The sequence below is a fragment of the Pterocles gutturalis genome, unplaced genomic scaffold (genome assembly GCF_000699245.1).
Source record: "Pterocles gutturalis isolate BGI_N339 unplaced genomic scaffold, ASM69924v1 scaffold4633, whole genome shotgun sequence".
In the NCBI taxonomy this organism is placed as follows: domain Eukaryota; kingdom Metazoa; phylum Chordata; class Aves; order Pterocliformes; family Pteroclidae; genus Pterocles; species Pterocles gutturalis.
Genome location: NW_010125332.1, coordinates 4,473 through 21,817, shown reverse-complemented (window position 1 = coordinate 21,817; position 17,345 = coordinate 4,473). Strand labels below are relative to the sequence as shown.

The following is a 17,345-nucleotide window of genomic DNA, read 5'->3' as shown; positions in this document are numbered from 1 at the left end:
ACCCCCCTTCCCCACCTCCCCAAAACAGCCTCTCAAATTTGACAAATCGTGGATCTAACTACTGGCAAATATAACTAACAGACACACCCATAAAAACCAATGTCAAAACTAGTTAAGCAGCAACAAAGACAGGCAGAAACCTGAATTCTTTGATGTTTCTGATGCTTTCAAACTTCTTCTCCATTCAGGGAGCCACTTCAATAAACAATTTCAACTCACACCCCCCTTCTGAAGTATACTGTACAAGTAAAAAAAAAAAATCCAGCATTCCACAGCAAGTTTCTGACACTCTACCACATTCACTCTCTTGAATGTATCTATTTTTAAATACTGTTTAAGCACAAATAAGCCAAAGCCCAGCAGAATACAATTTCCCTTCAAACAGCATGTTATAGATGGGTCTATGACACAAAGGCCACAAACCAGTGAAAGCTAGAACAAGATAAAGAAAATTGAAAGATTTTCAAACTACCTACTAAGCTTGATTATAAAAAACAAATTCACATTCCTAGACTTTGAATCTTTACATGAAATGCTTTATACCAAAACGGTATGTGTTTTCACGGAGTACTCAATGTAATCACCACATAGAACGTGTTCGTTTGAACAGCACTGTTATAATGGAAGCAAAAATAAAAATTTCCATTAAGAACCTTCTTTGATACTGTCCAAGGAATTAGGCACAACTCAAACCAACAGGTTTCACAATCATACACACAAATCATAAACTTAACTGGCTTCTACATTCACCACTAATCCTAACACAGAATTAAACAAATACCTTTGGTATTTTCTTTGGATCTTTCTGCGAGTTTTCTCCAAGAGGTACTCTTCCAAAAAACTTCCATCTCACATCATGTTGTTTTTCAAATCTTGCACTTTGCTTTCTGGTAAACAAATTCCTACAAAAAATAAACAAAAAAACCCCCCCAAATAGTTTAATTAAGAAAAAGTGCTGACTAATTATAACGTACAGAAAGAAGAATTTGCTAACTTTATGTATCACAATCACATATTCCAACTCCTCTGGTGGTGGTGCTGGCAGGCACAGTTTCCCATCCTCATTGATATGCTTTATATATATTAGCATCATAGTAGGCAATGGACTTGGTTAAGCAAGAATTTTTAGCAGATTTTTAAAAAAGTGTGTTTGCAACTTTCTAAAAGTGGCAAGGGGGGTTGGAACTAGATGATCTTTAAGGTCCTTCCAACCCAAACCATTCTACAATTCTATGTCTCAAATTAACCAGCTTAAACATCGTAGTAAGTCATAAAGCTAGATACAATGCCACTAGAAGTTAAAATATTTTTCTTGAAGTTGCTAGTTTTTAATCATAAAGTGATACACCAGACTTGCATCTTCTCACCACAACTCTGTTTTCCAAAACTGGACATACAGTACAGACCCATCTTCATGTTTTCAGTAGTGCTCAGCTCCTCCAAGAGCACAACGGACATTCTACCGCCACAGCATGTCTGGATTATTAAAATAACATATTTCCTTTTGTCCTACTGTCTAGCTCAGTGAATATTCAAATATGTCCTGGTTAGCTCAATTATTTACACACCTGCTGGTAGGTTTTTCTGGGAACTTTATAGACCTTCACTCCCTCCTTTAAAAGAAAAATGAACAATTCCACTGAAACAGAAGCATCTTTGCTTCTTCAACCAGCAGGCAGATATAGCACATTCATTTCTCTAATGCTTTCTGTCCAGCATTACTGCATTTCCTTACTTACAGTTAATAGGTTAATACCCAGTGGGTTAACCCAGCAAGGACAGATTGTTTCTTACTCGAAGTGTGGCAATTTGGGAAATAAAACTATATTGAACCACCCTCATGTTCTAGAGGGACTGAATACATCTGCACTAGGAATGACCTGGACACAAAAAAGTTGGGTTTCATGGCCACTTTGAACCAGTTAACATGAAAAATATCATAAATACACCAGCAGAGATAATATTGCTTGTAACACATGAGAAACGTTTAATACAAGGAAAACAACTGAGGCACAAATGTGAGAGTGCACGGGAATGTATTATAAGGCTAACAAGGTGCACTGCCATCCTTAAATATACATGTATGTACACAAATGATCACATGCTTCTATATCACAAGGGTACAGTTACCTTGAAACCCAAACCAGGGTCAGATTATCATATTAAAAGATAAGAACAAGGTGTTTAGGTACAGAAATAACACAAGTCAGTAACAACTGATGTCAAAGCCAAGCAGTAACTATACTTCTACAAACCCCTTTCAGCTTTCCACCTCACACAAAATAAAAAACAGTATAAAGATGTAGGGGAAACAATTGCAGGGAAAACACTAAAGAACAGCATGGAAAACATAGAAACATACTGCATGTTTTCCCTCGCTGCTTTTTTCAAAGCATGAAATTATAAAACTACAGGTAAACTACTGGATCATAACCAAAGATTTGCTTTGTCTCTACAACTAGCATAGTTCATTTCAGTGTTATGAAGCTCTCCTGTAGCTCATCATTACAGCTGTAATGCTACTTAGAGATTTATAAACTAACTAGAGCATTAATCAACAAGTTTTGCTACACTGCTACCACTACAACTGCTAGTGCTGAGAAAAAGAAACCATCATAAAAACAACTTCCAAGAAAAGTATCTAAGCTGAATTTGCTTGCTTTTCACCAGCAATCCCTTCACCTTGGCAATATAAAGAATCCATTCTGTTTGAACGTTTAGTACCCTGAGGGGCTTCTGCATGTAATTATCTTCCTATCCCTGCCCAAGTTCATAACACATAAAACAGCCTGAGATGATAGATTTATGGGATCATTTTCAACAGCTACCAGGAAATAAAATGTAAAGAGAGATATACATGAGATTATTTTAGATATATATATATGTATGTTTAGTTAATTTAAAATGAGGAATATCAAGCCAGCTCTAAAATGTATCTAAGAACAAAAAGGAAAACATGACAGGAATAGTATCGCCTAAACCACTGCAGGTAGATATGACACACAATGCAAGACAGGCTGGCTATTCTTGCAAAGTGTTCTGCTTCAGATTGTTACTACTTCAGAAGCAAGCAAACTAAATTCCAGACCACATACTGTTTTCGGAGAAAACAGGAGCTTCTAGCATCAGGGACACTTGAAAGAGCCCCACAAGGAGGCACACCTGTACGACAGTTCTGTGCACATTCAAATCGTCTTTTGCAAATAAAAGGCTTTCACCACAGTTCATCAACGCGGCAATAACATGAAAATGAAAAGACTAACAGGCAAGTCTCTCTCCCTGTCTATCCACGTTAGAGGTTCCTAGCACAGGTACATACAAGCAACAACCCCCTCAATCTCCCCTGAGGTATTTTAAGAGCAGCAGTAGGTCTTTATCCTCAGAGCAAAATAAGGATGAATTGAAATGATAAAGTATAATAGCTCTCGCTGCAAGTGCCTGCACAAGACGAAATAAACCTGAAAAGTCAATCTCAGGTACTTGCTTTGAATTCAGTTCTGCAATACTGTTATCCCTTTAGAGGGAGCATCATAATAAGTAATCTGTTCTACAGCCTATCTAGCAGATGGCACAGCACTTGTTCAGCTCGCTCTTTTCTGTCTGTGTGATCTCCCCTGTATGTTCTAGGGCACCAGGCATCTCTTCCTCTCTTTGTACTATGTCAGGGATTTCCAGTTCACTTTTTTTTTTGTTTACATTTAAAATATATATTGAACTGAAAGCACCAGGCACGGTCATTATACAATTCCCATTCTGTGAAGAGCAACTTACTCTCCTTTTCCTCTTTTTCCCTGCTCTCTGTCCGTACCCAAGTCCTGGTGTTGTGCTGGTGTCCACACCCTCTATGCACTCCAAAAGGTCTCAAAACTCACAAAAGGCATAACACTATCAGAAGCCACAAACTGGCACAATCAGATGTAGAACTGCCAACTACAACCTGTTCTTGCTTTGACCAAGGACACACAACATTGTCAAACCCCGATCTGCCCCAGACTGGAACAAGCCAAAGGTAAACCACATGACAGTTGGGCTGGCACGGGAGGAGCAAAAGAGATGCTGCTCCCATTGGACCTCATTTTGGAAAACTTAAGGAAAAAAACCCAATAACTATGGAATGTTCTCTGGATCGATTTCTGCAGAGCTTTGCAATAAATCACAACAACATCACAGGGTCCTGATAAAGACACTACTTGAGACTTCTGGACTGAAAGCAGACCCTTAAAAAAATGCAACTCCCTTAGAAGGAAGAAATTATTTCTCTCATATATACATCAGAGCAAATAATTCATAGGGAAAGTTTTCATTTTTCTGCTGCCACAGCACAAAAAGGAATTCCTTTCCTCCCATGCTTACACAGCTCCCTAGGATTTTCAAAAAAAGTACTACACAGTCTTACTTCTGAGCAAATATAATTACCAAAAAAAATCCACTCTCAAGGTAACTTAAGATAATGTTACTTAATGGAAAATACAGGTTAACAAGATGCAAAAATGCTCTCTTTGGAAAAAAACAAACAGATCTTCATTCCAAAGACAAGCTCAGAAATCCTAGGGTAAAAGAACTCAAAGTTTAATTACAAGCATTTCAAGATACAAAAAATTAATTTGAGATCTAGAATGTAAAAAGGGTTGACATGCCTGGAAAGAAAAGATCCCATGCTGATCATTATCTCAGTCTCACTGTCTTCCTCACAACCACCAGAGCACATCGTGCTGGTCTACAACAGGGATGTTAACAGGAATATCTGACATGATACATCTTGTCTGCAGTATCATTACTGTGGAGCCATTAAAACACCATGGGTTACACTTGCATTCCTATTGAAGATGTTGTTACCTGTTTTACAGTAAGCGTATGCAGCTGCTTTTTTTAGGAAAACCAAGCACAGAAGTTAAATTGAGATCACATTTCAATCAGAAAATTACTTTTGCACAGTCCCCTAAAAACAGTATTTGTCACCAAACAGCTGTTTAACCTTGTTATTTTAATTGAGCTGTGGGGAGGAACCTGTCTAAAGAGAATTTAATTATAACTCCAGAGTTAACGTTTACATACATACAAGCAGCATTCTGTGATACAGGAGAGAGATCGAGCAACATTTTGCTTGAACATGCACATACCGCACCATTATTGTATACTGATCTGCCCAACTGTCTTTTTTTGTGGGGAAACGAGGAAGTTAATACTAATAAATAAGTTCAACAGTGTCAGAAAAACTTTCCTTTTAAGAAAACTTAAGAACCACTTTATTTTGGTTCTATAAGCACTGTTAAAGATACACTTACCGAACAGCTGCCATATATACATACTGCACATTCATACATTGAGGATATTTATGTAGCATTGTGTGCTGTCATGGTCAGGCTGAAGCCTCGATCAAATTAAAAAAAAATTAGAACCACATCAACAACACATAATCAGGCCAAACCTATCCACATAGCATCTACTACAGCTTTTTCCAGCTTATGCTTTTAAACAAAGTCCTGCCTCACCACTGAAGCAGAAAGTTTATCTAATTCAGTCCAATTCTCTTTCTAAAAGGACATGAAGTCTGTAACACAACTGCCGGCAACTACTGCCACATGACAAGTTCGTGGTGCAGCTCCACAAGCTGTTAAGTATTCACTTCTTCCACATTTAAGCTGTGGCTTGTCCCAGGCAAGGTCAGCAACTTACGTAAAGTCACCTCTCAAAGAGTAATCCCTCCCCACTCTCCCCCAGTTCAGTATACAAACCTATCGACTACAAGGAGCAGAGACAGTGCTGCCAAGGTTTCTGTTGCCAATTTAGTCAAGATCTTAAAAGTCATCTGTAAACCTCCTCCTTGAAAAGTCTCCAGGTCTTCTCTAGCCATGCAGACTCAATACTGTGCCCCCGAGACACCTCTTGTTCAGTGACACTCACAGAACAGTTTCTCTGACAAATGTCACTAGAACAACAGGGAAAAAAAAAAAAAAAAAAAGGATGGGCTCCAACACAGTAGCTGTCAAAGGTGCAGCTGAACAAGGCTCACACACCCCCACTGATGCCTGCTCATGCACACACACTCCCTACACCTGGGCTTCCAGGCAACCCAGAGTATTTTTATTCCCCAGAACTCCCAAAATATACCAGTTTCCTGAAAGAAAAGGGTACAGGAGCTTAGGACTTAGGAGTTTTCATTATTTGAGTATTTGGGTTCTCCAGAGAATCTGAAATTGATGATTTTTAACTATTTTGGTGTTGCTGTTTTGGCTCCTTAAACGAAGTTCCCAAGACTGCAGCACACCAACTACAGGCATCCAGCATGGAATCAGCATGGAACATTGTGAGCAAAACAACAGTGAGAAGGCATAGGCAGAATTAACTAGAAACTGACTCAACTCATGCACAGACTGGCAATTTTTTATCTGCATTTACCCAAAAATAATTTGTGATTGCAAGCAAATTTTTGTTACAAGCGTTAAAAACACACACAACATTCCCTGCTCTCAAGATGCATGCTCACATTTAAATTTTAATTAGTCTTTCAAATAAGAAGGTTATTTTCAGAACCAAAACAACCGGAATTGTCATGCAAATTAGCAACTGAAAGGACTTACCAGTCTCATGAATAGAGCAGATGAAAAATAAGGACAGGGGAGAAAGTTCAAAAGGTTCAGATTTTGTAGAACAAAATTATATTGAAAAACAATTTCAAATGAGTGTCAGACTCACATGTATTGTTAAGAAGCAGGAAAGAAATGGAGGCAAGTCAAAGTTAATTTTAGCTGCTTCTGGAGGAAGATCCTGAAATTTCCTGATACCTCCGAACTACGTGTGGAGAGAGCACTCAGGTCTTGAGCCACGCAGCCTATGCAAAGGCAGTCATACTGGAGTGTATAATGGACTTTATCTGACAGTAAGCAGATATAAATCATAAGAACTAGGTAAACCCATGTCGAGCACATAAGCACAGCATAAGAGATGTCTCCACAGACATTATTCCAGAAGACATTCAGAAATCTATATTGAAACAGGACATTTTAAGTAACATACAGAACCTATTAAGAAAAAAAATTAAGATAAATTCTATTAAATATTTGCTGCACTGTGAGCAAAAGTGTCCCGTCACCTTACCTGGCATAGTGCAAATTCAATTAACACTACCTAGGAAACATTCTCACACCACTATGGAATTCAGGCAAAAGGTGTAACAACATTGTTTTCTTCTCCAATGACACTCTGAATTCTGTACTAACCATAACCTTCACAACTTACCCTCAATAAATACAAGACAGATTCTCACTTCTAGATATTCCAAATCTGCACTGTGGCCACTTAAACAATTTCCAGAGGCACAGAAAATAAACCCTGAAAAAACAATAACTTATTCTGTCAGACCAATTTTGGTTACCTGATTAGTGAAGGAACAAGACTGACACATAAATCATGATGACTAGGGAACTGATGGACCTGAGAACACATTCTTGTCAGAAAACCTACCTAAATCTCATGAAAAACCTTAAATCTACATTCTCCACAGGTGAAAGCCGACAGTTGGTACCCATGACCAGATAACATTGGTTTCTAGAAATAATTCACTAGATGCAGTGATTGCCAGTTCTTGCATTCCCCCCTCCCAACCGTAGATCACCTCTCAGTCAACCTACACTTTTAATAAAAAAAGAAACACAACACCACCATAAATCAAAAAAACCCAAAAAAACAACAGAACAAAAATATTATCAAAAGAGTCCAAGTATTTCAGCTATGGGAAGAACCTCCACCAAGCCAAAAGTTAGGCCTTGAATAAGAGTCCAAAATCACACACAAAAGCAGGGTTAGTAGAATTTTATCTCAGAGATTTCCAAAGGTCAAGGTAAAGGAATAGCAATGCTTGGTTTATGGATAAACAAACTGAACAGCAATGAGCTACACAGCAGAGAATTTGACCTACCTACAAAAGAGGTAACTAATGACAAATTATGTTTTATAAATCCCTATGACATTTTACAAACAAAGTCCTCCAACCACTGACATTCCAGTATATTCAGTAAGAACCAAGAATAATAACAGTTCACAGTGTAAAGCGATACCTGCAGGTCTGAAAAAAATTTCCACAGCTGATGGAGACAGTAACACAATACAAGTCAGCAGTACAGGATACCTGATAGCTTGCAATAGGGCAACTTGGAAGTCTCCCTCTAGGTTTCCGGGAACAAAAAAAGCAGCGTTTGATAAACTACTTACCAAGACTATTGGGTTGTATTAGCAAGATCAAGAGGAAAAAATGAGTAAGAGCTCCGCCTGGTACCCATGAGACTATATCTGTATCCAATTTGGGGCCCCTGGACAAGAGAGATGAAACAGATGACCAACGGATGACCACTACGATGTCTGGGGGCTGAGGCCTACGACATTCAAGCATGGATGCTGAGAGGGGTTGTTTCATTTAGCCTGGATGACCATTCTTAGAGATGCAAACAGAAAAAAACAAGAGGCTAAGCAGCAAGCTGCTGCAAGGTAAATTCCAACTGGATAAAAGGCAAGGGAAAAATAACACATTGTTAGCGGATAAATCCCGGACCACATAGCCTAGAGAAGCTGTGGTAACTCCATCCTTGGATGTACTCACAACGGACTGGAGAAGGTCCTGAGGAACGTGACCTAGTGCTGAAGACAACCCTGCACTGAGCAGGAGGTTACACCAGAGGGCTCCAGAATTCCCTCTGACCTAAACTGTTCTGTGATTCTGTACTTGCTACAGCTCACAAAGGTGAGTCCAAGCGCTAGGTAAATACCTTGTTACGAGGTACATGATTGTTACCAAGTTCTCACATTTATTCTGTCAGTTGCCAATGTAAGGTGTGAATGACTTCTTATTTACTGAAGGGTTTTTTCTTTATTATTTTTAAGGTATGGCTCAAAAACTTTTGATGCACTTAATAACTACAAAAATGGGCTAAACACAGATAGCTCCTTAAAACAGCAATGCAATTAATGCCCAAATTGAGATTAAAAGAATTCAGAGGGCTTTTTTTTTCCTGTTGGCAAACCCAGCATTTATTTAACAGAACTCTGAATATCCAGAGAAAAGCATAAAAGCACATATTCCTGCTCTACAAAACCTGTGGTCTCCATATACTATTTCTGTTAAACAAGTATTCATCCATACATAAATTATTAACAGACCTTTTCTTGTTTGAGCCTTTAAATATGCTTAAAAACAAAAGTCAAAGTTGACTCAAACTTCCCCACAGATTATGTAACACAGGAAGGGAGACAGTATTAAAAAAAAAAATCAAGGAGTAAGAATACATATTTATTCCATCTAATTTCACCTTGCTCACTGCATTTTTCAGAATCTCTAAAGACACATAACATTCCCACACAATGCTGACCCTGAATTAAGTACTCTTTACAGTCAATTTTTTTTAATAATTTCCGTACTTGCAATAACTCACAACAGTTGATATTGCTGATAAGGAAGGGAGCAAAAAGTCAGCTCAATATTAAATGGTATTTTGATTAAAAAGAGACTTCCACGTGGTAGTGATGGTGTCGATATTCTCCCTCTTCCCCAGTGCCCATTCACTTCTCACAGCAACTTGTAACAAATGGAAACATCAGGAAAGTTCTTGGGAATTAACTGAAGATACAAAACCCATCTAATCCACTAAACCTTCATACAGGCAATGAATCTGAATGAAAACAGAGCTTAATTTCATTCCTCTCAATTAGCTCCTGAAGTCTGGGGTGTGTGTGTATGTGTGTGTATATATATATATCAAAAATGTATGTAATTCTTACTCTTTCTACTCCAAGCAAGCATGCAGAATGTATAGAACTGAATAACCGCAAGCTTTCCAAAAGGCAGCCTCAAGCAGGAGATGAAGGAGATTGAACAGGGGGAGGAGGGGAAAGCATTATAGCTGAATGCTGCAAGCAACATGTAACACCCATCTATAATACACATCTCATTCACAAGCTGGTGTGAGACTTCTGTAATGCTTCCCACCAGTCTCTAGAAAAGAAACACACATTATTTTATTTTAAATAATAATTGGTCCACCTTAAGTCCTAACTTCCTACATAATTTTGTACTGTTACTGAAAAAAAAAAAACCAAAACAATCCAAAACTCAAAGTACTGCTGAGCAGATTTTCATTTAACTTCCATAATGCACAAATAACTTCAACAAGCCTTTCAGTTTTACTGCTGAGTAACTGAAGAGAGTTTCACACAAACAGAACTTTAAATAAAGCAAATTTTATCTGCAAAAGCAACTTCTCTTTATTCTAAATGGCCACATCTCAAATAAGACAGTGCAAAATCTGAGAACTAACAGAACAGTAGTTCTAAACAACAGTTACATTTCTCTGCGCATAAAGGGAGAACAGGGATTAAAATTCATGTGGACAGCTTCAGGTCAACACCTAGTGGAGAACAGGCCACACAACAAAGTTCACAACCTGACATAGTGAAGAAGATAGGAATTCTGAGAACTGTATCACTCAATTTTCAATAACTTTTAACCTTTATCAAAAGAAAAGGCTGTTGTCTTTGTACAACTCCAACTTCGCATCTATTGAAGATTTGCCTTGAGAATGTTTATTTCAGAAAAATTTTGCAACTTTTCTTCTGTTCTACACAGAGACGCGATAGTAAGTAGAGATGAGGGGAAGACCACTAGTCTTTAGTTTCAAGTAGACAGAAAGTGGTTTTCAAATAAGTAGTATCCAAAACCATAATGTGAAGACTGAAGCACCCATCAAGATCAATACCTCATAGGCTGCTAAAATACTGTTTCCAGCATCACCAGTTAATACAAATCCTCAGTGCCAATGTCGCTTCCCACACAGCTGAAACATAAGCTTGTCTGCCTTCCCCTCCCCCCAAACCTTTTAGATGCATGTTATTGAGAACAATTACCTCAAAATGAACTCAGATAAAGTAGCGGGGAGGAACGAAACTGCCACCAAATTTCCCTTTCCCCCCTCAACAGGGGAGTGAATCCCAGGTCAGGCAACCGCAGGGCAGTGAAGCAGCCCGTGCTGGGTGTCCGTGAGGGTTCCCTCCACCAGAGGCTGACCTTCTGGAGTCCTTCCTCCCAGCTTCTGGACAACCCCACTTGCAGCTCAGCTAGTTTTTGCTCATTTGTGGTTAAACGCAGTGTGCTCATATTCTCCTCCGCTGCACATCCAGCTCTTTCTGTCCCTCCTCCTACACACTTCAGTCCTGTTCTCAGCCTGTCTCCTGAACCGCCTATACTCTGATAGGCTTCATTTAACATAACACATGCACAGAAGAAGAGACAACATCACATACGAAGTTTAATTTCTCAGATAACTCAATCATAATTATTTTCATCCTTTCTCTTCAGTTCTAGGGTCAGTGAATTTCCTTTTTGGTGAAATGAAAGTGGGAAATCAACACTATAAGTACAGCAAACTGTCCTCTCACTAACAGCAACAAACAGCATTATGAAAGGGTCCTATTTGTTAACACAGGTGACTTATCTGTGGTATCGATGAACCTAATTCAGAACTCCAAATTATGTGTGACTAGTCACCTCAAAACATATGTGTCTGTATATGTGATATAAACATACCAAATTCACATTATCTCAGACTTAATGCTGAAACCAGTAGCTATCATTTTGAAACTTAAACCCTTTTTCTTACCAGACCACAAGTAAGGCCATAGTCCGGACTAGGTTTGTGCTTCTATGTACGGTATAGGATGACAATCCTGCTTCAGAAGTTTTCTCTCAGAAATACAGAGATACTTTGAAAACAGTAAAAAATAATATTCTTCTTTCATATGTACTCCCTACTCTTTGTAGAGGTTTCCTGAGATCATTCTACTTAAAACATTTGGATGAAAAACTTCTAGGAGTAGCCTGAAAAGACAGAGGATCCAGATTCCTAGAAAAATAGACAATATCCACAGCAGTGGACTAAGAGTTAGGATTTTTGTAGTCCATTAAAAAGGAAGGGAACTGCATGGCTTATTATTTAACTGAACATAGTCCTAGTGCTTTTTATGGTTGCTCTGCATGTAACCATAAAAAGCCTCATCCTCAGTCTCCAAAATGATAAACGAAAAATATTAAATTAAAAATACAACTTCTACAGTAAGATCACAACAGTCCTGATTCAGCAAAGCTGTTTAAAAACCAAGCATTTAAAAAGTCTGTTTCAGCAGTACTGTACAGAAGCAAAGTCCAAAGGTAAAACTCATTAACCTATGCTACTCTGGGTCAACATGGCAAAGGGACAGAAAAGCCACCAACTCTTTTAGTCTCCCAGACAATTATTTGCTCACACTATTTCTCAAAACAAGTTCTTGCATATATTCAAATGAAGGAAATTAATTCAAACTCATGCTTTATGTGAAGGACCTCTGGCCTTTTAGAGCTGATACAAGTACAGGTGACGCTTGACAAAGAAGCCTGACATTAATGATTCTATGATTCTATGTTTGTTGTTTTCAGCAGTCAGCATTACAGCTGCTTTCAGAAGCAATAATCCATTTTCATGTGCTAACCTGGAGCCTAATGACAGCACTAGTACTCCACCTAGCACTGTACCTGTGATGCCTTAAGCTCTTTCAAGAGGAAAGCTATGCATAAACAAGCAGAAAAGTGGCCTCTTTTCTCACTTTGGATCTTCCTGCCGCACCCAAAGAGACATGTAACAGCCTGAGGAAACAACCAGACCTTTCAGAGTCTCGAACTGCTGAAGAGACAGCAACTAAGCCAGAGGAGCCATCCAGGAAGCCTTCTGCACCATAGCACTCGAGAAGGCAGGGCAGGAGCACTCCATTCCCTTGAAGGTGAAGGCAACGAGCCAGCAGAGTTCTCCTTTCTTTGATCTCCTCTAAAACTCAATTTTCAACTGCAGCCCCAAGCTAAAAACCAGCACTTCATAACACACCACAACTGATCGGGAACACACAACCTCATGCATAGTGCACATGCACACATGCATTCAGTCTCACAAGGCAAAATAAGTCTACAGAGTGCTAAGAAATAATTTTACATTCCAAAGCAGGTGCTTATCTAAGCACCTTCTTGATACTATAGAAGATTTACCCCTAATTGATATGTAAGCAACTTTGGTGCATGTGACCAAGAACCACAGGCATCTAATTTTTGTCAGCATTATGTCTACAGACAGCCACAAATCTCAACCAACATATCCAGAGCAAACTCAGTCTTGACAAGTTCAGAGAAAGTACCACATTCTCAGATGACAGGCAGGATTCAACACAAGCCCAACTGCCCAAGAAGCAAGGTTTCTCCTTTAACCAAACGTCAACAACTTGAGCAAAACCTAAGCCGATTCATCTTTGCTCTCAGTAGTTCAAACCTGTACCCCATTACCCAGCGGAGCCCCCAAAGAGCTAAACCTGCAGATGAAGGCAGAGAGCCCCCTGCACTGCAACCTCACCCCACACCCATGAGGCTGTGGGAAGGTAGAACGGCTGCGTACAAACCACTCGGGTGCTCGTTCTTCCACACTGTACACAAGTGTGCAGCCACTGACCAAAGCCAAAGCAGTCTGGCTTTCTCCTCTTCATCCTTGGTTTTCAAAAGGGAAGTTTATGCACTTGGCCTGCAAGTCTGTGAATCTCAAGTGAAACTCCTTTCAGCGGAGAGTGAAGTGCCAAGAACATGCTCCTCTCTGGGACTTTGTTTATACCGACCACTGCAGCAATTTCTACAAACTACTTTAAGAAGCTCCCTTCTCAGCAAGCTGGTCTTCAAAGATACTATTCCAAACGCCTCCTCCTCACCTCACACCATACACAAACCCTGGCACACAGCACAGGCTGAGCTAGGTAGGAAGGCCCCAGAAGTCAGTTACTTTCAAACAAAACACCGCAGGGTTCATTTACCGAGTACATGTTTAAGGCCAGGGAATCCAAGGGACCCACAGGAGCTCTAGGGAACAGAGACTGCACAGGATCATTAGAGGACACAATTACAACCCCATGTACAGCAGACTGCAAATATCAACAAAAACCAGCAACAGCCTGTTTTGATACTTAACAATGTTGACAGCATATAGATAGTATTCCCTGTGGTACAGAAGAACCCTCAGAAGCTCCCTGCTTGTTCAATCCCTCACCACCAGGCCACACGACATAAGAGAATGGATGCACAAAATATGGGTGTGTGCTGGGCAAGTACAGACAAAAAGTGAGCAACTCTTGTTTTCAAAACAAAGCAGAAAGTGGATGTTAAAGTGAAAGATATTAAAGGCCAGGTTATAGACAGAGCACCTGGAACATCAAAGCCGATCACCTAGTTTGCACTTAATCCTCATATTCTCATGGGGACATCACGTGATGACCAAGATCACCTGTTCCCCATGTAAAAGGTAGTAAGGACAGCCTTTGTTCTCTGGAATTCAATGTACCTGAAAAGGTTAAAAAGCTCAGTCTAGTGAGTAACCACCATTTCTGTAACACTGACAAAACCACTAGAGGCTACACTAAAACAGAATTTGGACAGATGTCTTTATTTTGTTGGATGAGAAAAGTTGAGAAGAGGTTAAACATCCTACTTTGAGCAGAACCTAAATAGACTTGTTCCGCAGTGCTTCCTCCAGGCTCAAGGACAGCATTTGTTCAAGTTAGCAGTTGTGCTACCAGAACAGGTAACAAAAGTTCATCCTTTGAAGCCCTGAGAAGCCTGCTGCTTCAGAATTCAGTCTGGTCCCATGGCAACAGAGAGATGCCCACAAAAGCTTCAGCACCTCAAACATGACTGATGACTGGAGTTCTGCTGCACAGTACTCTAACATTAACCTAAGAGTAAAAATCAATGAAGGCTTCAGCCAGTTTAGCAGACCTAAAAAAAATGCTTCTCTTAAGCTTTGCCAATAAGGCAGCCTTTGAAACAATGATGTTCGCCAGTTCTGTAAGTATTTAATCAGCCTATTCATCTCACGCAAAAGAAAAAGTTTACATGAAGAAAAAGAGATTAGCTGAAGCAACCCCATGTTCAAAACAGGTTAGATACAGACAACCTTGCTTGATGTCTAAAGTTTATTTCTAGAACTGTTTCTTCAAAATATATTACACTTCAGTCATCATATCCTGAAAATAAGAGACATTATGAAGGCTTCAAATAAACAAAAAACCAAATAAACACCAATAAACAACCCAAACCCCCAAACGTAGACTAGTCCTTTCCCTCATTCACTACTTTAACTGGGTATCTGCATTTAGAATACGGTTATTATAATTCATACAAGGGCCATGTTTAGAAGAGGTCGTGTAACTGCTTTGAGTGGCCACTGCTTTCATTTCAACAACCGAGTGACAAAATGTGAGATGTTCTCATTCCATACAAAAATTGAGGAAAAAAGGTATTAACAAAACTATAACAGAGATTTGGAAAAATCATAGAAGTACTTGCCAAACACTTATGTGACTACTATTTTAAGCTTCATACACTTACACTGATCAATAAAATACTCCATCACTACTATACCACTTATGAATCCTTAGATGTCAAAGCTCTTCAATACAGGTATGGATCCTATCTATATTTACCTATTTGTGGGACATAAGATTAAGGACCTTGGCCAAAAATCACAAACAGCATCACTGGAAAAGACAGGAAGAAAACCCTTGTTCAGAGGAAAAAAAAAAAAAAAAAAGTTGTTCAGAACTCTTTTTACTGTAATGTAGAAGGAATAAAGATTTAAGATGGTTCCACATATCACAAAGATAATACCAAGTAGATTCAGAGCTCTAGTGCCTAGTAATATTTGCTAATTAACGCAGGACAGAAAAAAAAATGCTGTTAATACCAATTTAAATTAAAATAGCAAGCTATTACCTCTTTCAAGTAAAATATCACACAAGACATTTCTCCTATGACCTTACTTAGTCTCATTGTTAAAATACAAATATATTTTACAGAAACATTACCTGGTAAAGAAGTTTGTAAAAGGTCCCAATATTTTTCGTTTACTGTCCACGTCTGTCTCTTGACAGCACTCCTGCTGGCTCTGATCATTGGTCTCTTTAGTGGAATTCAGTGTAACATCCGAGAAGTGTGCCTCATCAGTCTCAAGATTCACAATTGCACTTGAACTGCTTGTGACCACAAAGTCCAAAATGTCTTCATTGCTAACTGATAAAGTTGTTGACAGTTCTGTGCTAAGACTTGAAACACTACAGACAGAGATATCATCACTTCGATTCAGAGTTTTTGAAGTTGGACTATAAAGTTTGACAGTGTCATACCCCGTTCTTGGGAAAGTGGAGGACTTTCGCACGGCATGGTCACGTTCAGAAGTCAGAGAATGTGGAGGCACATAAGATGGCAGTGTGCATGCACTCTGAAAAGCCCTGTCAGGCACAATTTCAGGTTCTGACTGCTTTCTCTTCACATTTAACACACTGCAGTGAACAGGTTCTGGATTTCCTATTTCTAGGGTTGGAATACCAGAATCCACTGACTTAAGGCTATGACAATCTTCTAAAGCACTGGACAGCTGGCCAGGCCCACTCTCAGGCAATGAGAGAGATCTTGTGGTCTCGGAGGTCAAGTTTTGAAGGCCCTGAATACCGCCGCCCACTCGTGCATCCAGAATTCCCATGAAGCTCAAACCATTTAAGGAGCTGGATAAGTTTTCATTTGTCTTGGCCCAACTGGTAACTGAAAAACAAAAGACAAGATTATGAGTTTGCAAGAAAGTTGTGGTTTATTCCTGACTGTTTGGGGTTTTTTGTTGTTTTTGTTTCATTTTCTTTTTAAATACACTCAGTCCTGTCATAATTTAGGCTTTTAATTAGAAGTTATTCATCTTCTCTTGCACATGATTATTATTCCTTCCCCCTGCGTGAACAAGCAGGACAATGGCAACTTAAATTAGGCTTCTAGAAAACGTCAAGCATGAAAAGCTTTTCATAAGCAGTTTGTGTGCCAGTGTTTCCTTCGTATACATCCCCCGAGAATGACATTACATACTATAAAAACTGCAGTACTTTAACGTTCCACATCAATATTAAGACAAATCTTTGAAATTTATTTACATACAGTCATAAACACATATTTACCAGCGTCGGGGGGGCTACAAAACTTGTTTCCATACACTTAGACCAAAATTCTGAAGTGTTCATTTAAACAGAATTTCTTAGTGATCTCCTGGAAACCATAAAACTGGTAATAAATTTGTCAGTGAAACAGAATGCGTAATGTATCAGTTTTGCACTAAGCAAGAGATGCAAAATATGAATAGCTATAAAGCTATCCAAGTACTCAATGTATTGACAATACACAATGCACTTCATCAGTGCACATACAGTAAAACTGACACTTGCAAACATATTGGATTTACTGCCCTCAGAGGTCGCTATCC

At 39.1% G+C, this 17,345-nt stretch overlaps 1 protein-coding gene across 1 annotated transcript; it reads right to left on the bottom strand.

Moving 5' to 3' along the window:
* Window positions 1–781: 781 nt before the first annotated feature.
* LOC104465461 (TBC1 domain family member 14-like) lies at window positions 782–16,634 on the bottom strand (the record flags this gene model as incomplete). The annotated part of the gene is made up of 2 exons (XM_010078508.1): window positions 15,910–16,634; window positions 782–902 (listed from the first exon to the last, which is right to left on the bottom strand). Coding segments are annotated over exons 1-2 (795 nt in total), but the record flags the coding sequence as incomplete, so codon positions are not given.
* Between the last annotated feature and the right edge of the window lie 711 nt (window positions 16,635–17,345).